The following is a 21,860-nucleotide window of genomic DNA, read 5'->3' on the forward strand; positions in this document are numbered from 1 at the left end:
GAGCCTGTTTCTCAGATATAAAGTGGAGCGTATAGAGTTAATTGTCCTTTCCGGCTAATTCAAGTCCTTTACACTTAAAAAGATATTTGATAGTATTCTGGGCATTTTAGCCAAAAATACAATTTCCAATATGATTTCATTACTCTTATTTTAACTGCATACCTCAATACATCTTTGTTATAGCTTTATTAAGATATAATTTACATACCCAAAGTTCACCCATTTAAAGTGTGGAAGTCAATTTTTTTTTTTAGTGTATTTACCCAGTTGTACAACCATCACCATAATGTAATTTAAAACATTTTCATCACCACCCCCCCCCAAACTTCTCCACGTTCCTCTTCTCCTATTCCCCAGCTCCAGGCAACCACTAATCTCCTTTTGTCTGTAAGAGTTGCCCATTTGTGGATATTTTACATCTGTCTTTTGTGACTGGCTTCTTTCACTTTGCATAACAATACAGTTTTAGGTTCTTTGACCTCGATATTCTGCCTCTGAGGAGAAAATGTTATCCTTGCACTCTTTGATGAGTTTGGGTATAATCTGCATGAGGGAAAAATTAGAAATTAGTTACAGTAAGAGGGCTTTTCTCCACCACATCGGCTAATGTATTTTGCCAATGTTAAAATGCCGGATTGTCCAAGCACAAAGCTACAGAACAGGGTGTGTTTATGGACCCCCAAACTGACATTGTCCAGGATAATTTCGGGGGAAATAAACCCTACAAAGGACAAACGGGATCCATCAAAAGAGGAGTGGGTTTCAGTTTGGACCAAATGTAGTTGAACAGCTTAACTTCCCCTCCTTGGAAAACTGCTGACTGTGGAGTCCTTAACGTAAATCCGCATAAGCCTGTGTTTGGTGCTGTGCAGAGGTCCCGGGAGAGCAGACCCCTTAGGAAAAGCGAGTAGGAAATCCACAAACCCCTCCTGCTCTTTCACCCTCTTCTCGCTGGCAGGCCTGATCTTCATCACAGTTTGCTCAAACATTTGGAAGGGAATTTAGGGCCCTCCCCCCAACTTATGATTTTATAGCCAATAGGTGATGAGGTTTATTTGCATATTTCCAGTCACTTAAGCAGCCGTGGAGTGGGAACAGTGTCAGACTCGATTCCTCTTGCTCCGAGGAAACCCGCCGCTTCCCGCTGTCTGGCTCTGCGCTGTGTCAGGCGACTCGAGCGCCGCAGGACCGAGGTCCAGCCTGCTCCCGCCGCCGGCTCCGCGGTCCATCGGTCTGTCCCGCGTCCACCGTGCCCTGCAGTTCCTACCGAGGGACAAACCCGGAGATGGAGAGCAAAGCGCTGCTCCTGGTGGCTCTGGGCGTCTGGCTCCAGTGTCTGACCGCCTCCCGCGGAGGGGTGGCCGCCGCCAACAGTAAGTTTTGCGCGCAGACCCCCCCTCCACCTGCAGGCTCGGCTCAGCGGCCACTCGCGAACGCGCCCGGAGCGTGGGCAGGAGGAAGAGGCAGGGGGATGCGGACGCGCGCCGAGGACTCTCCGAGCCCGAGCGCTCCCCGGAGAAGTGGCTGGGGCGGGATCCGGGAGCCGGAGGAAGGGAATCCTCCCTCCGGTCTCGCCGGGGCGGCTCGAAGTTCCCGCCCTCCGGGTTCCCGCGCCGTCCGCTCCGCTCCCGCCGAGGTCGCGTTCCCAGGCGCCCGGGCGCAGCCGGGAAGGGGCGGGGGGGCGCGAGGGGCGGGAAGAGGGAGGCGGAGGAAGGGCTCAGCTGTGACCCGCTGTAACAACCCCGCGGCGGCCGAGGGGGAGGGCTGGAATGAGAGGCACGCGGGCCAAGGTGACCCTGGCTTGGCCCGGGATGCGGCTCGGCCGCCGCCTGCTGGCGCGCGGGCGGGAAAGTGGCCCCTTCTGGAGAAGCGGCCCCAACGCCGAGGGGCATGGTTTTCTGCACCCTGGAAGCACAGGACGCGCTCACTCTCTGCGTCGAGGTGGGAGGGAGGGAGGCAGGGACCGGGGGCGCGCGGCGCGGGGGACCCGGACGCGGCGTCTTGCTGGCGTTAGGGCGCCGGGAGGCTCTCCAGCTGCCGCTCCTGGACGCTTGGCTTTCTTAGCGCCCAGCAAACCTAGCGAAGGGGTGACCCTCCTGAAGACGCGGACTTGGGAGTTGCCAGGTTTTCACCGGCTGCCCTTACTGTCTTCTTAGCAGAGCCCCGCTCTGGGCGCCGCGGGGAGGCCGCGGTTGAGCCGCAGTCGCTGCGCGGGAGCCGCCGGCTCGCCGGGGTTCAGGCGCTGGAGGCCACGTGCGAATTTCCTTACGGGGCGGGGCGGGGGGACCCGGGCGCAGCCCGAGACCCGCCCGCGGCAGAGGCCCCGGCCTCCCTGGAACCCCCGTCCAGCTAACACTCAACAGCCACTGAAAAGAGGAACTATTCGGCTTAGAGCAGCCACCCCAGAACTTGGTGCTGTGTCTTTTCTTTAATGATGAAACAGAATAGAAAAGAAAACGGCCGGGTGGTGTTGCCTGGACGTCCTTTCAGGTGGCACGTGCGCAGTGGTGCAAGCGACAGTTGACTTTGTCCATGGCTTTTCTTTAGGAGTTTATCTCAGTACTGCATCGTGTGAGAGAACATTTTTGTTAGGGTAAAAAAAAAAAAGAAAAAAAGTAGATTCCATCAAAGCGGACTTGAATGGGAAAGACAAGTGTGTTCTGTGCCAGGCCCCTAGAGGTTCACTCCGAGAGCCCTAAACATCCCTCGGTGGCCTGTTCCCCCGGAGAGCGTTTGACACTGGCCAAGAAGATGACAGGCACAAACTCCAAATTCTCATTTTAAAAAGCACACCATAGCACAGTGTTCCTTCTACCATCACACACACACACACACACACACACCCACACAGATGTGTCACCCAGAGTTTACGTTCTCGCTGGGCTCCCTTAGAGGTTCAGGACCCTAAATTCCTGGGCTCCTCGGTGTCACCTCTCCGGGTTTATCTTCCTTAACTCTAAAAGAGGAGTTTGGGCCAGACTCAAATTTCTCTTAGGCCCCTCTAATTTTACTCTTTGATTAAATGGACACGTAAGTGATTAATGAATTAAATTGGATTTTAACCAACGCATGCTTTACCTGGCTATACAGGTCCTGGGGAATCATTTTTAAGTAGGCCTGAAGTGAATCCCTCTCATCCTTCCCTCTCGCTCTCACTCCACCCGCCCCCCCCTTTATATTGCGCTTCTCCTAGTACAGCAGCTCTCCCCCCTTTTCTTCTCCAAGCGAATTTTTCTAAGAAAGTAAGAGTTTCCGAGAAGAAAGGTAGAGCTGGGAGGGACTGGTAAGTCTGGGCTCTGGCTTCACTTAACTCACTCTCCGGCTCGTTCTAGGAAGAGCTTGGGGATAGGAGGCACTGCCCCGTGTCCTTGTTCTTGGAGCCACCACAGTCTCTACTGCGCCTCATCAGGAAACTTGAAAAAGGAGGAGACGACCGTATGAGTGGGTGCTCGGTCGCTGAGGTTCTGTTTGACTGGTCCCGGTGGATTTCCAGGCTAAGATCGGAATTAAACGTGTCGGGTGATGACAGCAACGTGGCAGATGCCACTTGCAGTGGGCTGAGCTCAGTAGGGACTGCCTGGTGACCGGCTGTATTGACAGGCGGACTCGGGCGCTGGGGAAGAGGTGCAGAGGAGCACTTTTCACTTTCAGGCTGGGTGTTTTTAGCTCAGCCCTCCTTTCTGGCTTCATTCCTGGAGGAGAAATCGGGCCGTATGGCTTACTACTATTTTAGATAACAGTATCGATTTTGTTCCCCTCGCCAAACTTGGTTTTTATTTTCATCAGTTCAACTTGTTCTTCAGTTCTTGACACTCTGCAGAAGCTGCCTGAGGCAGTAATTGTGACCATCAGTCTTAGCGAGGCAGATGAATGGTGATGAGGGTCTTTAGGAGTGTGTGTGTGTGTGTGTGTGTGTGTGTGTGTGTGTGTGAGAGAGAGAGAGAGAGAGAGAGAGAGAGAGAGAGAGGGAGAGGGAGAGAGAGGGAGAGAGAGAGGGAGAGAGAGAGAGAGAGAGAGAGAGAGAGAGAGAGGGAGAGAGAGGGAGAGAGAGAGGGAGAGGGAGAGAAAGTAGAAACCTCAGAGAGAATTGCATTATAATCGAGCTCCTGTACCTCTTGTCTTCTTATAAATGTCAATCAAATTCGTCTGATAATTGTGAGCTGCCTTTAGAATATCTTTTCTGGGATGCTCCCTGCTTTTCCTTTTCTAGCAATAAAAATGTACCCTCTCTAAATTTATCCTTAAAGTGCTTTGACTTCTCAACCTAATTTTATACCTGCGAGTTATTATCCACATCAAGATCAATTCCTTGTCTTTATGTACCTACTTAGATTTTTAGCTATCTATTTAGGAATTTAGGAATAAAGATTACAGTGATGAAATGCATTAACTTATAATTTTTCTGGCACCCCAAAATTTCCCCTTAGTGCTTAATAGGGACATGTCTGATGGGGCCAGGTTGGCGTGGTGGTGCTGATATGAAGAGCTGAATTCAGGATGGAGGTTCTTATAAAGAAATACACCTTAGGTACCCCCCTTTTTATGATTCTAGATGGCTTTAATTTCCCAGGGGACCTGTTAAAAGGTTCTTATCTCCTTAAAAGGATAAGTGTATAGTCACTAATATCATTTCCATGTATGGAAACAGTAATTTCCTTGGTAACAGTGAAGTCGTATCAGTTCATCTGCCAGCCAAGCACAGTCCCAGCGTGTAATGGACAACTGCACACATCCAGTGCTCGCGATCAGTACCCATCTTTCCCTGTCTCTACGTGGCCCCAGTCAGTTGTGTGAGGGCCGATAGAGGTTTGTAAAGCACATTTGTCTTTAGGATGCTGAGACATCCTTGAGGGGTAACAAACACCTGTAGTGTGAAAATTCCTATCAGAACGTCAGAGGGAAGGTAAGAGTGACATTTATGATTCCATTCATAGAACTGACATAGGATTGAAAACTTCACATACCGTATAGAGTGGTAGTAGTTTCCTGGCAAAGGCTTCATATGCTTTCTGTAACTTAAAATGAAAAATACTTTCCTTGGAAAGTGAAGTAAAGGTCTCCAAATACAAATTTGCTCGAGCATGTATGAATTTCCTATTATTTTTCTTTGCAAGCTATGTGCCCAACATTAAATCTTGGTTGTGGGAAATTGGAGTTCTCCATCAGCTAAACAGATAATCTGATACAAGATCTATGGACTAAAGAGACTGTGTGTGTATGTGTGTGTGTGTAAACGTACAGAGCCAGCCTTAATAATTACAAAGAATATTCTTAATCATTTCAAAATCACCAGCAACACCAGGGCCACCGTGTTGCATAATTCCAAGGAAAAATTGACTAAAAGTGGGTGACGTCCTGTGGAGTTGTGCAAGGCAGAGTCTTAAATATCAGTTTGGCAAATAGGTGGTGGGTGAGATCTATCTGCCAGGTTGTTCAGATTATTCCTGCCTTAAAAAGATTGCTAATCAAACATGTTAAAATAAGACAGAGAGGAGGCATGAGTTATTTCATGTGGAGAGATGTGGGAGAGGAAAACTGATTTAGTTTTAAATATTCTAAAGCACTTTCTAACAATAAAATAACTTCTTGCATATTGAAAGCAGAATCAGATTTAAAAATCTACAATATATTTTTTCCACTGTCAGATAAATAATAAGGCCACCAGGGTGCTTTCTGGTTAGGAAGGAAAAGCAACACCTACCTACATCTTCAAATAAATGAGAAGCAGAGTATTCTTGATGGATGAGTGCATTTCAAGTGCAACTTTACTATATGAAATGGGGAAAAAAAAGCTTTAAATACCAATCTCTTATTTGAATAAATTATCTTAGAATGTCTAGATTCTAGAGATTGTGTGTGTGTGTGTGATCACCTTGTTATGTATAAAAAATACATAGCAAGAAGTAACCACAATATTGTTTTAGAAATTTTGAAGATAATTAAAAAGGAAAACATTGGCCAGTTGCCAGATAAATCTATGATAAGTTTGGTCTGAATGCTTGTCTTTCTGTGTACAATATCATTCTTATTTTTATTTTTTGGCCTCACTTTTGCAGTGTTATTTAAAATGACAGATTTTCAGCTTTTGAGTTGTGGAAAGAGAGTAAGTTTAGATTAAGAAATTAGAAATATTTCTAAACAACCTCAGTTATTTATCTTCTGAAAGTTTTAAATAGTGAAATCTGAAACCTACAAGGTATTACCTTCTGACAGTGAAGAGACAGGTTATTTTTACTTGACAAGAAATCACATATTTCCCCCTAATGTAACTTCCCTTTGTGTTGGTTTTGTAAAATAGTGATTTTATCTGCAATACAGTTTACTTCAAGTGATATGTATTATTTACAAATACCCTGTGAAGATTTATCAACATTTAGATTTATTGTCCAGAAAGAAACAGACTAAATTTCTCTTTCTCTCCTTACTCATTTTGGGATTAATTACGAAGAACCAAAGTGGGTTCTCTCCAAAACCAGCTTTGTGGTAGTTTTTAAGCTTTGACTTTGTGGAACACTAAAGACATAAATGGGAAAAAAAATACTTGGGGAAAGAGTTAACCATTGCTCATACATAGCACAGATATTTATGAACAATCCACTGAATGACTTTTAAAAATATCTTGAACTGATGTGTCCTGCCATGGGGGTGGGACCCATTCTATACAAAAGCCTCCTTGTGTCTCCAACTTTTCTTATTGCTAATATTTAAAAAATTATGCTGGTGAAAAGGAAACACTCTTCCCTCAAACAAGCTTTATTGTATCCTATTGTGGGAAAACATTCCTTTGATATACTCAGATTTAAAGAGGGTGGCATATAGATGAAATAAGTGGAACTATGCAACGCGAGAGCCACAAGCCAATGTTCCCTAAGAGAATGAACTTTGACCTGGAACCCGGAGACCTGGGTTCTGGTCTCCACTCTTTCTCCCACTATTAGCAGCACGACCTTGGCCAATTCATATTTTGAGAGAAGACTGAATTAACTAAGGAGTTTCAAATAGCAGTTACACACACACGCCCTGCTGAAGGAGAGGAAGGAAGATAGAGGAGAGATCAATATTGCTTAACTCACAGTTATTTGAAGGCCGTCTCTGTCAACTGTGATCATGGCTAGAGAATCCATCATTCTCTTGCAATCCACGTTCTTTTTTTTTTTTTTTTTACACATTCATTTAAAAAAAAATTTTAGAAGCAAAAATAGTATCGGTGCTGGCTGCTTGTGAACTTAAAACATACTGACGATGTCATCAAATTAAAGAATCCAGTCCTCCAATTGACTTTCTATCCATTTTTTTTTCCTTTTCAGAAATTACAGGAGAAAGAGATTTTGCAGACATTGAAAGTAAATTTGCTCTACGGACCCCCGAAGACACAGTTGAGGACACTTGCCACCTCATTCCTGGAGTCCGAGAATCCTTGTCTAACTGTCACTTTAACCACAGCAGCAAAACCTTTGTGGTGATCCACGGCTGGACGGTAAGAGAGGCTCTTTGGGAAGGAGTGGCTTGGGGTGGCCTCGTGTCACTAGCTGCTGGGAACCCAGTGATGGGTCTCCGCACCCCAAACTTCTGCTTGCTTTCCGATGGCTTTGCTTTAAACTTGAGTAAAGGCAATTCTGGCTCAAGCTGGGGACTGTGGAATCTAAAGTCACAGGGTGACAGTCACTTCCCGCGGACAGTGCTGACCTTCATTTTACCTTGGTACCTAGTTGGTGCCCTTGAGCCAGCCGTTGCTGTGAAATGGAAAACACGGCTTTGCTCAACTGCAGAGCAGAATGTAGGTTGTCATTTTGGGGAACTGGTGGAACTGGCAGGATCCTGATTTGCCCAGCACATCACCAAAGGTTCTTTCCTAAGGAAGACAACCTGTGGGAGTGAGGAGGTGTTGGTTCCAGTCCTGGTTTTGCTGTTCTCCAGCTCTGTGATGTGGCTCAAGGCTCTTCTCATCTCTGGGCCTCAGTTTACTGATGTGTAAAACAAAGAGGTTGGACTAGACATCCTTCCGCGTCCAACATTCTCCATTTATAAACTTTAGGGAGCTTTCCTAGAGATGGAAGAGGGCTTGTCATGGAACTGTCATGCCAGATGACTAGAAGTGGTAAAAACTGTAGTTAAATTTACTTTAAAAAAATATGAATAATCTAGTTCTCTCTAAATATGCCAGACAGTCACTCTATGTGGTGCAGTTCTTACTTAAATACTTCAGTTGGTTTTTAATATTTTAAATCCCTAGTGAGCAGGTTTCATTGTTTATTAAAGAGGACTTAAATAAAATGGATGGTGAAAGAGATATAACCTTTCATTATGTCAGAGCTTGCAAATATGGTAATAGGTACTAAATTCTAAATGATTGACATACTTCTAGTCCCAACTGTTATTGACAGTAAAGGACAATTGCTAAAACTTTCATGGAGATAAAGGTAACTTCTAATAGAATTTACATGGGTGTTTATTTTAATAGAAGTATATCTGTTTACTAGAGTTAATTACATATCTTTTGATAAATATACATATTCAAATTCCTAACAAATCTTTTCAGAAGAGTTAAATAGGAAAAAGTAATCTTTGGTGGTTTTAGAGACATTTGGGTTGTATATAGAACTTGGCTTTTAAACCCTTCAAAAAGTTTAAACTAAATAAACATTTATATGACAGGAATAAATTGAATATCTTACACATCTTATCCACGAGAGAATTTTATACTTTAGGAATTTTTTAAAAAACGTGGTGTTTTTTTTTTCTCATGCTAAGATGACACAGCTAACCCAGCATCAGTAAATGGTGCCCATTTCTATCCCTGGCCCTACTGTCCACGAAACCCATTTGTATACCTCACATTGTGGTCCTGACGTTTTGAGAACCTGGGCTCCGGGCCTTGGCCGCTGTCTGGGGGGCTGAGGTTCACCACATGGAGCTGGTTGGTCCTCGCAATCCAGCCATGCTGGATATGGCCCGGCTCACCGCCACCGAACTCCCGGTTGGTTCAGCTGACTCCCTGGCGGAGGTGGCAAGGAGGGCTTCAGTTCAGCTGTGGGTCTGATAATAAAAACTTAAAAATTGGTACTGGCTTAAGGAACCTACGAAGGAAAACCTAGAAAAGAACACCTTTCCAGATTGAAGAAGGCGGGTGCTCACTTGGATTTCCCACCCCTTTGGGTTAGTTACAGTATATATGTTGAATTAAAAAAGGAAAGATTAGGTTAGTTGACAGGCAGTTAAGACAAGTATCAGTCACAGCAGGAGTAAGCTGGGTTACTTGCTCTTTGACAGGCTGCCTCATTTGGAAACGTCGATAGTACAGAAAAACTTACAATAGGGCCTTAGAGCAAACAAGGTTTTCCTGCCTTGTCTGAGGCAGACTGCTCAGCGACCAAGGGCTGAAGACCGAGGGAAGCGGGGGGCTCTGCAGCTTTGTCATGAGGAGTCCAGAGGCGCGCTTAGGGTGCAGCGTGCCCGGGGCACAGCTCAGAAGGCGGTTTAGACACCTGCTGGGGCTTCCCAGGCCCGTGCTTTAAGGGCAGGCTTCTCATAGTGTTGTAGGAGGTCCTCGCCCCTGGCTGGAAGGAGGAGTGATTAACATTGTTTTCTGAAGAAATGACATCCTCCTGCCCTGAGAAGCAGCTGCACCGGGTGGCGCCTAATCTCGAATAGATTCAAATAGAGCAGAAGGGGGCTGGACCAATTTCTCAGGGTTTTGTGCAAGGTGAGTGCTCCAGCTGGTTCCCTCGAAGGCCCAGGCTGCACCCAGACTTGAAGCAGACTTGCTGAGATATGTTCAAAGATTTTATGATGTTCCTAATGGGCCAACACCGCTTTTGTATTTTTTCTTCTTTGTTTTCTCTTCATGCTTAAAATAGCTATAGAGTTGGGATTTTATCACTGCAAGTAAATTGGAAACCAGAATGGTCCCAAGGAGAAATTTATGAGGTGGAGGGTAACTTGGAGATCACCTGAGTCTGACGCCTTTGCTCTGTAGGTGGCCTAGCAAGGTTAAAGCAGCGCCTACGTGGCTCATAGTAGTCAGTGGAAGAGCTGGGGCTGGAACCAAGGTCGGATTCTCAGAGCACAGCAATGTGGTGAAAAGCGTGCAGTTTGTTTGTATGAGGCAAAAGCAAGCGACCATGTTTAGATAGTTTGGTCTAGAAAATACACGAAACTAAATGGAAGCGTAAGTCGGAAAGAACCCACCCTCTAAATCAGAGTTCCAAACGAAGTCCCTTGGTTTGGAAATTCAAGAATCCTATTATTTCCTATTAGAATTACCTTTAGAAGATGAAAGATTTTCCAGGTCTGCCCTGAAAAGCTGCCTGACACATAGATTTCAGAATCTTCTTTGTGGGGTACGTGGTGACTAACCTTGACAATATGATCTGCTCTCAGGTCTTCTAAGGGTGGGTAGATTTGGAGATTTAAATCAGGTTGTTGCTGTACAGGTTTATGGCAGGATGGTGTGTGCAATTTTATAATCTGCAGTTTTTAAATGTGTTTCTGTTATTGCAAAGTGTGCATCTTTCCACAGGTGTCCAACGTCTCCTCTCTACATAAAGAGAGTTAATTTGAGGACCCCACAGTTCTTTTGACTTTGAATTTTGGGGCCTTTATTAACAAGAAGCGAAGAATTATAGTTGGCAGTCTGCTTACCTCCAAACATGACCGATCTAATAATTAGGGAAATGTGACCATTAAACCTCATTAGTTTCCACGCTGATAATGAAGAATTTGAGAAACTTGTGAAAAAGTCTGAGCTGAAGTTCATCATTTTCTTCTATATTAAGAAAGGGATTGCTAAGCAAACTTACTTCTGTTAGGGGACATTAGCATGTTTAAGACTATTTTTTTCATTAGCACATCAAATGTGTATGTGACTCTCTATAAGAAAAAAAAGTGCATTTGTATCCCCCAAAATGATTCTTTTGGGAAACATTCAATTAGCCTAATTGATAGTATTCAAGCTGATTTTTAAAATATAGTCTGTAATTCTGCTGCAAAATTTTAACTTGTTCTGACTGATCTTTTCTTTTGAATACTTTAAATTATTGACGTTTTACTGAATTCGTAAAACGTGCTTCTAAAATTGAAAGCGCGGCAAGCTGCGGTCTGCCGTCCCCGAGCCCAGCGCGCCCTTCTTGGGGATGCTCTAATTTGTCACCCGAGGGGCAGCTGCAGGTCTCCGCGGTCTTTTGTGTGGTTTGAGTCTTCTGTCGGAGCCTACGGGCTTCCTCGGGGGGTTGTCTCCCCCACTTCGTGTAGGGGTACTGGGCTGACACATCTGTGACAAGTTGTAGGTGGGCATTTTAAGAAAGCTTGTATCACCCTCTGCAGGTGACAGGAATGTACGAGAGCTGGGTGCCCAAGCTTGTGGCCGCCCTGTACAAGAGGGAACCCGACTCCAACGTCATCGTGGTGGACTGGCTGTCGCGGGCCCAGCAGCACTACCCGGTGTCCGCGGGCTACACCAAGCTGGTGGGAAAGGATGTGGCCACGTTCATCAACTGGATGGCGGTAAGACGGGGGGCAGAGGCCTGTGTGTCCAAAACAGATCTCCTGGCCAGAGCGGGACAAATGGCGGGTCTTTGTCCCTTTCCACTCAGATATAGTTCAAATCAGATCACCTCCCTGGGCCTCAGGCTTCTCATCTGGTGAATGAAGAGGCTGGACCATATGTGTCCGTGGTCCCTTCCCCTGTAATATTTTCTGATTTTTAGTCATTGCTTGGCTGACCTTAAAGAATAGAGTGATGCAGAGTATTTAGAGTAGGGGAAAATGGGTTAAAGTTAAATTTATGTGCGTGTGTGTGTGTATCTATATGTATACACATGTGCATCTATGCATATACATCTATATGTAACTCTACGTGCACACACATATTTTCAGATGTATGGAAATACATTTCAATTTCAGATGTATTGAAAAACTTTCAAATTCAAATATGTTGTTAAGGAAAGAGTAAAATCTCAGCCCTAGACTATGTGTCTTTCTTATCGGTAACACAAAATTAAAATAAGTAGAATCAGTTTTCAGTATTGCCTACAGTTTGAAAACAAAATTTATATTCATTTTATTTCTTTTAGCTTTGATCTTTTGCAAAGAACTGTAAGAGCGCTTTTTTCTTTCTGTCTTCCAAAGGAGGAATTTAACTATCCCCTGGACAATGTCCATCTCTTGGGATACAGCCTTGGAGCGCACGCTGCTGGCATTGCGGGGAGCCTGACCAATAAGAAGGTTAACAGAATTACGGGTAAGAAAGCGGTGCCTTCGCCTTATAACAGAAGAGTCGAGACGCCTGTCATTCTGAAAGAGAATGGGAATGTTTGTCAGATGGGCTCTGGGTATGCCCAGCCACTCGATTATCTCAGGGGAGGGCTCTTTTTCTGGAGTGAGATAGAATATAGGCTCTTGCTCTCATGGGCAGACCATCTGCTGGCAGAAGGGAAACAGAGCAGAGTTAAGGGCAGAGAGCCCACCAGTGTCCCTCCTCCCTTTGCCCCGGGCTTTGGGAGTGTGTTGCCCATATATCACCCCTCACATCAACACTGGGAAAATGGAAAAAGACCAACACCGTTTGGAAAAGGGAAAACATTCACCTGGGCCAGTGGCGACAGATGGTTTGGCATACGCAGAGAGGAAGAAAGAACCTACCACAGTTTAAGGGCCTCTCACCAGCTTCAAAAATAATTTACAAAAGGAAATCAGGTCATCCTGAGTGAAAATTACTAATTCATGGCCACTTTGAGAGACTAAAAATTCCATTTTAGAAGAGCTAAGCTTACTTTTCTGACTCTCCGTCATTTAAAGATTTAATCACCTTTGAATAGGAACTAATAAGAATCTGTGGGGCTGCCAGTTAGATTCGAATGGTGAGCAATGGAATGCTAAGGTGATACTGATAGAGACTAAAAAAATAGGAATTTAAAAAATCTGTGAGGCCTTTTTTTTCTACCCATCAAGGCCTAGATCCAGCTGGACCTAACTTTGAGTATGCAGAAGCTCCAAGTCGCCTTTCTCCAGACGACGCGGATTTTGTAGACGTCTTACACACGTTCACCAGAGGGTCACCTGGCCGAAGTATTGGAATCCAGAAACCGGTGGGGCATGTTGACATTTACCCTAACGGAGGCACTTTTCAACCCGGCTGTAACATTGGGGAAGCTATTCGTGTGATTGCAGAGAGAGGCCTTGGAGGTAAATATGATTTAGAAGTTAATTTAACATAAGTTGTGTTCTTAACTCTTATTGACCCAGTGTTCTACCATTCTCTGCCAGTATGCCATTTTAATATACACATTTAGACAAGTTATGTTACTGATGAAGTGTCATGTTCAGCATGATCACCTTCCTGTGGTCAGTCAGACACTTCATCTTTCATGCACTATGACCTAGACTACATGGAGCACTTGCAGGGACAAAAGACAAGAAAGGTGAGGTTTAGACAAGGAAACTCCTCTGCCTTTCATAATAGCAGCATAAAATGTCATATGGCCACATGTTATCATACTTTGAATGCAGTTGCAAGACCAGTGGGGTTATTTTGAATTTTATAGAAAATAAGGGACATGTTAATTAGTCCACATTTCTTTTGTCGGCATTTTAAAGAGATGCACAAATCAGAGACAAATCACCATTCTCTAACAACAGACATTCCAAAATTTTAATAAGAAAAAAGATAATATTGGCTTAATATTTACTTTAATATCTATGCTAGCTTCTGTTAAATTTATTATTTGTCTTACGGGAACTTTGCATACTTTGTGGACAATAGGACATGCCTGTAGATCAGGAGTGGGGAATGTCTGGCCTGTGGGCCAAATATGGTCCTTGGAATCATTTGGTCTGGCCTTGCCAAGGCAATTGCAGGTGGGACTTGAAATTCAATAAATCTAGGAGCTTTTTTAAGTAGCTAATTTTAAGTTGATAATTTTGTAAGGCCTGAGAATGATGTTAAAAATATCCAAATGGCCCTTGGCCTAAAAAAGGTTCCCTACTCCTGCTGTAGATAATATGTTCAAGACTTTTGTGCACATTATAAAACTTACAGCATAAAGTTACTATTTTAAATAATTATAAAAGTTTATGGTAATAGATACACTCTTATGACATTGGTGATTATTTCTATGATTCACTTAATGTAAAAATCATTAGTAGTAACAAAACCCTTGAATTTTATATAGCATCTATGACAAAATACTATTTATTTAATAATTATGCCCTTATGATGTGGTTTCTAGAAGTATGTTTCTAGAAGCATCTGGAAGTATTATATGCTTTAACCATAAGAGAAGGATATGATAAACTGGGTGAAATCAGCTTCTACCTTGGATATCTCTTATTATATTTTCCTAGACATACTCACAAATATAAGACAGCAGTAAAGCCCAAAGTTCCCTATAAATTGCAACTTTGACATTATTGGAGGTAGGTGAGAAGCTGCCACCAAGAATGCCCCCTTAAATAGAATATACAATAAAAAAGTCATAGATCCTGAGGTCATTCTATTTTATTTTTTTAAATCCTCACCCGAGGATATATTTTTTTAGAGGGAGGAAGAGAGAGATGAGAGAAAAACATCGATCGGTTGCCTCTTGTATGCACTCTGACAGGGGGAATCAAACCTGCAACCTAGGTATGTGCCCTGACTGGACTTGAACCCACAGCCTTTTAGTGTATGGGATGATGCTCTAACCAACCGAGCCACCCAGCCAGGGCCTGAGGACATTTCATTCTTAACACCACACAAACTCTTTTAGACCTGCTAGATGAGGCACTCACTGAGCATTGCCACAGAGTTGAAATTTTCTTTGCTTCCCTTTTCCCCCAGATGTGGATCAGCTTGTGAAGTGCTCCCATGAGCGCTCCATTCACCTCTTCATTGACTCTCTGTTGAATGAAGAAAACCCCAGTAAGGCCTACCGGTGCAATTCAAAGGAAGCCTTTGAGAAAGGGCTCTGCCTGAGCTGCAGAAAGAACCGTTGCAACAACGTGGGCTATGAGATCAATAAGGTCAGAGCCAAAAGAAGCAGCAAAATGTACCTGAAGACTCGTTCTCAAATGCCTTACAAAGGTAAGCTCGAGACTGCTATAAACAGGAAAATCAATTTGATCCCATTTTTTGGTCATGCTCATTGCATTACATGTACTGATTCTGTTCATTGCAACAGAGATGATAAACTGATGTCACTAAACACTGAGCCCAAACTTGTCTTTCTTGGTGGAGAGGAAGTTGATCTGATCTACTTTACTGAAGCTCCGAATTCCTGTCGCCAGTAAGGTCCAGTGCACAACCTACACTACCCTGTACAGCAGCCCTGCTGGCCACCCTCCTCTGGAATTGTGACCCTTAGTTTGGGCCAGCCCATTAGCACCAGATTCAAAGCTAATTTGAAACCATCCATCCAGGGTCAGCAAACTATGGCTCATGGGCCACAATCTTTTGTAAATAAAGTTTTATTAGAATAAAGTCACATGCATTTGTTTCTGTATTGACTAAAGCTGCTTTCCTGCCACCACAGCAGAGTTGAGCAGTTGGGGCAGAGACTGTATGGCCTCCAAAGCCTAAAATATTTACTATCTGGCCCTTTACAGAAAAAGTTTTTCAGCTCCTAAAGTTTGCTATAAGTGAAGGCAAGAGCCACCTGTATTTTAAAATACAACTATTCCTGGGAGGGGAGAATATACCAAACCTCCTAAGGTATTTCCATTTCATTATGAATTTGTTCACACTTGAATTGCAAACATGGAACTTGATTAGAGCAAGACCTACAGGAACTGAGGAGAGACGGGAGAAGAGATAGTCAGATACCTGGCTAGAAGGACTAACATCAAAAATGCTGGCTTATGTGTAGTCAATGGATTTTTCCTATCCACTACAACCACACTTTCCTGAAAGGGAGTAGGATTCAAGGTTTGACTTTTTCAGTAGCAAACACTGTACAGACATGAAGAAATCTTTCAAGCCACACTGATAGTCTAGTGTGAGCGCTTCCTGCTTGATTGCTAGTGAGATCCTGTCTGTGGCTCTGAATTGCCTGCTTTTGGGGGGCTGTGGTATCTCCATAAAGACTGACCAGCGCTTGTTTCAATTTTCTCCCTACAGTCTTCCATTACCAAGTAAAGATACATTTTTCTGGGACTGACAGTGACACACAGACCAACCAGGCCTTCGACATCTCTCTGTACGGCACTGTGGCCGAGAGTGAGAACATCCCTTTCACCCTGTGAGTAGCCACATGCACGACCTCCAGCATGTGGGTTTGCCATGGCACTGCTAGCTGCCATCAGCATTGGTCTGAGGAACAGAAGAAGAGTAGGGTACCTCGAAAAAGAAATATTAAAAAGAATTTAGAAAAAGCTATATGGCAAAAGATGTTGATTACAGTGGTACATATAATAGCATACAAAGTAAGCGTCCAACTTTGAGGCCATGGTTTAGTGAATTGTGATTTAACAAATCAACTAAATCAATCTAGCCTCTAAAAACTATAATTACATAAAACTAGGTAAAACATGGCAGAAGCAGAAGGTAAAATATGAAATGAACAAAGAAAGAACAGAGAATTGTATGTACACTGTGACTGTTACAAATTTAAAGAGAATATATGAAAATGAAAATAATGTCTCTGACTAATTGGCTAATGGGTTTTTTTCTTTTAAAATTGTATTAAATAGTTCATATTGTTAGGATAAAAGTTGGAATTGATGAAAGGGATGAAGATATCTTTTGAAATACGCTAAATGCCATTGACATTCATCTTGAGTATTTTGTGGGACATGTTTTGCATTTTTTAAATACTCACCCCACCAAACAATAAAGCTATTTACACCTTGGGAGGAAAAAAAGGGAAAAAGACACTTGATTCCCAGAACTAATCGAATATGTTGATTTTTGTATTCAGGCCTGAAGTTTCCACCAATAAGACATACTCCTTCCTCATTTACACGGAGGTGGACATTGGAGAACTGCTGATGTTGAAACTCAAATGGAAGAGCGACTCGTACTTCAGCTGGTCCGACTGGTGGAGCAGCCCTGGCTTTGTTATTGAGAAAGTCAGAGTAAAAGCAGGAGAGACTCAAAAGAAGTAAGTACTTTTATTTTTATCTATTTTACTCTGATGTCCTTACTTAGAGATAGTGTTTCTGGAGCCTTCAACACTCCGGTGAAACTTTAGTAAGCTTTGTCTTTAAAACGATATCAGCTAGTGAGTGAAATAAGTCAGACAGGGAAAAATGAACACCATATGATTTCACTTATACGTGGAATCTAAAAAACAAAATAGACAAAACAGAAACAGGCTCATGGATACAGAGAACACACTGATGGTTGACAGATGGGAGGGAGACAGGGGGCCTTGGTGAAAAAGGGGAAGGGATTGAGAAATATAAATTGGTAATGACCAAATAAATAGTCACGGGCACGTAAAGTTCAGCATAGGGAACCTAGTCAATAATATCGTAATAACTGTGTGTGGTGCCACGTGGGTACTAGGCTTATTGGGGGGAACCACTTTGTAAATTATATAAATGTCTAACCACTGTGCTGTACACCTGAAATGAATATACAATATTGAATGTCAACTGTAATTGAGAAATAAAAGAAACTATATCAGCTAGATAATTACACCGATCATTTTTGGGGGAGTGTTCCTTAATTATCATACTAGGGAAGTAACAGTATTTTTTTTTTTTAATCCTTACCGGAGGATATTTTTTCCATTGCCTTTTGGAGAGAGAGAGAAACATCAATATGAGAGAGACATATCATCGATTGGTTGTCTCCTACCCACACTCCAGCCAGGGCGGGGATCTGAGGTATGTGCCTTTGGCTGGAATTGAACCCAGGACCTTCAGTCTGAGGGCCGACGCTCTAACCACTGAGCCCAACCAGCCAGGGCAAGTGACAGTATTTTAAAATTTCATGGAAAGCCAACATAAGCCCTGCATTGGTCACAGTTATGTGTGAACGCTGAGACGGGAAGTTGGGAATCTCAGCTTCTCATTTTTCACTGCTTCTTGCAAACACAAATCAGTTATGGATGGAACCTCGGAGGGGTTACTTTGACATCCAAAGATGAGAACCATCCTCTGCAAGGAGGATGAGATGCCAGGAGAATCTCACCCTGTCCCCCAGTCCCGCCCTACACGTGTCTATAAAATGAATTGCCTGGAGAGCCCCGCAGGGTCGAAAACTTTTGTACTAAATGTACAGGGGTTTGCAAACTACAGCGTTAATATAATATTGTTAATAAAAATATGACTTTTAAAATTAGGATTGATAAGTTATTTCTCTTTGGGCATTTTCTTTTATAATAATAATAATAATATAATAATAATAATAAAAAAGAGGGTATGGCTGGAGACGCAGAGCGTTTGTTTCTGTAGCTGCGCCAGTTGGAGGCTGGTCTGCGGATTCCCTCAGGCAGGTACTCAGGCCCGACACCGATCTTGTGCCGTCCCTCGGTGAAAGCCTTGTGGTTTTAAGGCTGCTCCAGGCTGTTTGTACGCCGTCTGGATCGATTAACCGGCTTTCTTGCTGAACAGTGGGTTAGGCCCTCAAAGAACCCTCTGATTCAGATGTGTTGCTGACCAGGATAGCCCGAGTGTAAACCGTTAATTATTGGAAATATCCGAACAATCACTCAGACCAGCCTGACCCAACCGTACATCTCTGAACAGCCCTTTCCGTTGTTCCATGTGGCATGTTCACATCCATCTTTCCCCACAGGGTGCTCTTCTGTTCCCGGGAGAAGGTGCCTCGTCTGCAGAAAGGAAAGACGTCTTTGGTGTTTGTGAAATGCTACGACAAGTCTCTGAGTAAAAAGTCTGGCTGGTGAGCATCACGGGCTAAAACTCTGGGTGCCCCGAGTGTGCGCGCCGAGGGGTGCTGCTCATGCCGGGCTCTTCACCCCAGAACTGCAGGCCTGCGCTGATGCTGGTGACCAGAACCCCCCAGGGGCTTCCTTAGCCCTTCCGTGTGCACGTCAGACTGGTCTGTTTTGCTTCGGGCGGTACTTTCTCTTTTTTCTGTCTCTGTTCTTTCTGCCAGCTCTGACCTTCATCCCTGGCACACTTTTTAGATTTTATTTTACTTCTTGAACGACCACAAAATCTTTTCCCTGTGCTGCATGCCTGCTACCTGTATGATCACATATGCAGAGCATACACCCAAGTTAGTAGTCATGTCGCTGTGGATGTAGCTCCTCCCAGGACAGCAAACCATCAGCTCAGCCACATAGTCCTTGGATGGTGCTCTATGTGCCAGCCGACTTGGGGACAGAGAGCCAAAGCATCCGTCTCAGAACTCCAAAGGTGGAGAGTTAATGGAGTTAGAGTGTAGGAGATTGTTCTTTTCTACCTCAAAACAGCTCCCTGGCTCTTTCCTACCTGACCTTTAAGGCTAATCCACGTGGCAGCTGGCAGCTAAATCTTTCCAGAGCGTCAGTACTAAGTGGAGACTAAGCATGTGACCTTCCCCAACCCTTCCCGAATTCCTGCACTGTGCCACTTTCATTCCTCCACTCATTCCCCTGCCAGATGCCAAGTGCTAATGAGAGGCAGGGATAAAGAGGAGAAAGCTTAGGTCATGTCCTACAAGCCAGTGACATAAGAGACAATGGGACAGGCTGGTCACATGTTTTCTGGAAATAGAAAAGGCAATTGCTTTTGGTTTGTCTTCTCCTAGTTACATTTGTGGACAAAAGTACAGAATAAGAATTGCCTAATCAGAAAAAACATATTTAAAGACCCTATATGGAATATCTCTATTATTTTTAATTTCTATTTTTAATGTAATTTATCCATGGATAATTTTGGCTAGATTAGGAGAAAGAGGCAAAAAGAAAATCACTGTGACTCTATCACCTAGGGACAACCCTCAATTAACATTTTAATATACAGGCAGACCTTGCTTTATTGCACTTTCCAGATAATACGTTTTTAACAAATGGAAGGTTTGTGGCACCCTGCATCAAGCAAGTCTATCGGTTCTATTTTTCCAACAGGCTCGGGTGATGCTTAGCATTTTTTAGCAATAAAGCATTTTTAAATTAAGGTATGTGCATTGTTTTTTAGACATAATGCTATGGCACGCTTAATAGACTACAGTGTGGTATAAATTTCCTATGCACTGGGAAACCAAAAAATTCATGTGACTCACTTTCACGTGACGCTCACTTTATTGCAATGGTCTGGAACTGAATCAGCAATATCTCTGAGATACGCCTGTATATATTTTCAGGCTTTCTCTATGCATGTATAATATTTATATAGTTTTTATTATTCGACAAAAATGGAATTATGGCATACATCTTTGAGTGGCAAGGTGAAGCCATCTGGATTAAAAACATTCATGTAAGACACTCAAGATAAACTTGAAATGGAAGATAGTCACTGGTACTGGGCCAGGCAGTGCCCCTGAACTCTTACCTGCATGGAGACTGTTCTACTAAGAGGGTCATTGCTTTATTTTTCCTCATTATAAATTTGAGGCAATATCACATTTGCTTTGCCTCTTAGCAAGGGACTCCTATATGAAGTTTCATACATGAATTTATGTCACATAAAAACATACACAAACATCCTCCCCAAATTATTCACAACTTTAATTCTATATGTCAATGTAAAAAACAAACAAATCCCAAATTAGGAAATAACTCCATCTGTTTACAAGGCATTTCTGGTTATATTACTTAAGTTATAAGAATTTATCTGAGGAAGCCTAATGATCCATTCCTCGTCTGATTATAGCATCACTGAGGCAGCATTTTTTAATGCATCTGAACTTTGTCAAGGAGGCAATTATGAATCAGCCTAACCGCCTCCTGCAGTTTCCTCTGTGATTAAATTAATTTAACAAAATTTCCCTTTCTGCTATAACTCTTTAGAAGTCTCATGTCACAAGAAAAATAAAAAACACACAGGCATTTCATTTGGCAAGCTGTAGAAGTGAGACATCGCCCTAAATTTCGAAACCGTTTGGGTCAGCCTCCTGAAAATGATACTCTTCACTGTTCCATGGCTGAGCAGGTGTCAGCGCCTTTCCTTTCTAGGAACCTGCGTTTTCTCCGGCCCCTTTCCGCATCTCCCCTGGCCTTATGCTCACAGTTTTTGTTCTGCACGTCTCAGTTGACATTTTTCCATCCTGAAGGGGGGGGGGGAGGGCCGAGGCTTGTAAAACACTAAGCAGATAATAAATCACCCTTCTTTCTCTCTCTCTTTTTTTCTCAGAATCTACAGAAGGAAGAACAGCACATGAATTCTGCGGAGAATGAAGTAACTTTTACAAGAGAAGCCCAGAGCTTTGGGTGGTTCAAAGTGAATTTTCCTGAGTATTAATCCCAGCTATCCTTGTTAGTTATTTTCAGAGACAATCTCAAATACGAAAAAGTGGCTAATTCAATTTGAGCAGTACAGTGGCCAAATAGCACATTTTCCAACATTAAAAAACAGCAGATATGAAAAGCACTGTTTGGGCTCGTGGTAAAATAATGAAGATTCTTTATGTAGTGAGTTTTGTCATAGCCTACAACTGATTAGAACCTCATATTTTTGTTGGAATTCTGAATTTTCTGGATCGATACATTCTCAAAGTTTACTCCAAATCTGAATCTAGAAAATAATTTTTTGTCTGACTTATTTCCTTACTGGTCAAAACACCTGCCTTTTTGGGCCTGGTTCCCCTCTTGCCATGGGACGTGGCCCAGGAGCTGACCAGGAACCAGTGACTTGGAGCGAGGAGCTGAACCGAACCTTTAAACACTCCCTGTGGCTGGTTGCATCATAACTGTTACAAACTAAAGGAGACAGAAAATTTAGAACAATTAGGTTTTAAAAGGCTTTAGAGTTTATGGCTTAACCTCTCCCCTTCTTTT

At 43.3% G+C, this 21,860-nt stretch overlaps 1 protein-coding gene across 1 annotated transcript; it reads left to right on the forward strand.

Annotated features, from left to right (window-relative positions):
• The first annotated feature begins 1,094 nt into the window (after window positions 1-1,094).
• On the forward strand, window positions 1,095-18,824 carry LPL (lipoprotein lipase). Its single transcript, XM_087816843.1, has 9 exons — window positions 1,095-1,373; window positions 7,308-7,477; window positions 11,323-11,502; window positions 12,127-12,238; window positions 12,949-13,182; window positions 14,816-15,058; window positions 16,091-16,211; window positions 16,890-17,072; window positions 18,716-18,824. Exons 1-9 carry the CDS (start codon window positions 1,286-1,288, stop codon window positions 18,822-18,824), a joined length of 1,440 nt encoding a protein of 479 aa, XP_087672969.1. The 5' UTR covers window positions 1,095-1,285.
• Window positions 18,825-21,860: the final 3,036 nt, after the last annotated feature.

This window comes from Miniopterus natalensis, chromosome 4 (genome assembly GCF_054644295.1).
Source record: "Miniopterus natalensis isolate mMinNat1 chromosome 4, mMinNat1.hap1, whole genome shotgun sequence".
Classification (NCBI taxonomy): domain Eukaryota; kingdom Metazoa; phylum Chordata; class Mammalia; order Chiroptera; family Miniopteridae; genus Miniopterus; species Miniopterus natalensis.

Coding starts and splice junctions, on each gene's coding strand:
- LPL (XM_087816843.1), top strand. CDS start 1,286: ATGGAGAGCAAAGCGCTGCTCCTGGTGGCTCTGGGCGTCTGGCTCCAG. Junction 1,374..7,307: donor AGGGGTGGCCGCCGCCAACA/GTAAGTTTTGCG, acceptor TTTCCTTTTCAG/AAATTACAGGAGAAAGAGAT. Junction 13,183..14,815: donor TGCAGAGAGAGGCCTTGGAG/GTAAATATGATT, acceptor CTTTTCCCCCAG/ATGTGGATCAGCTTGTGAAG.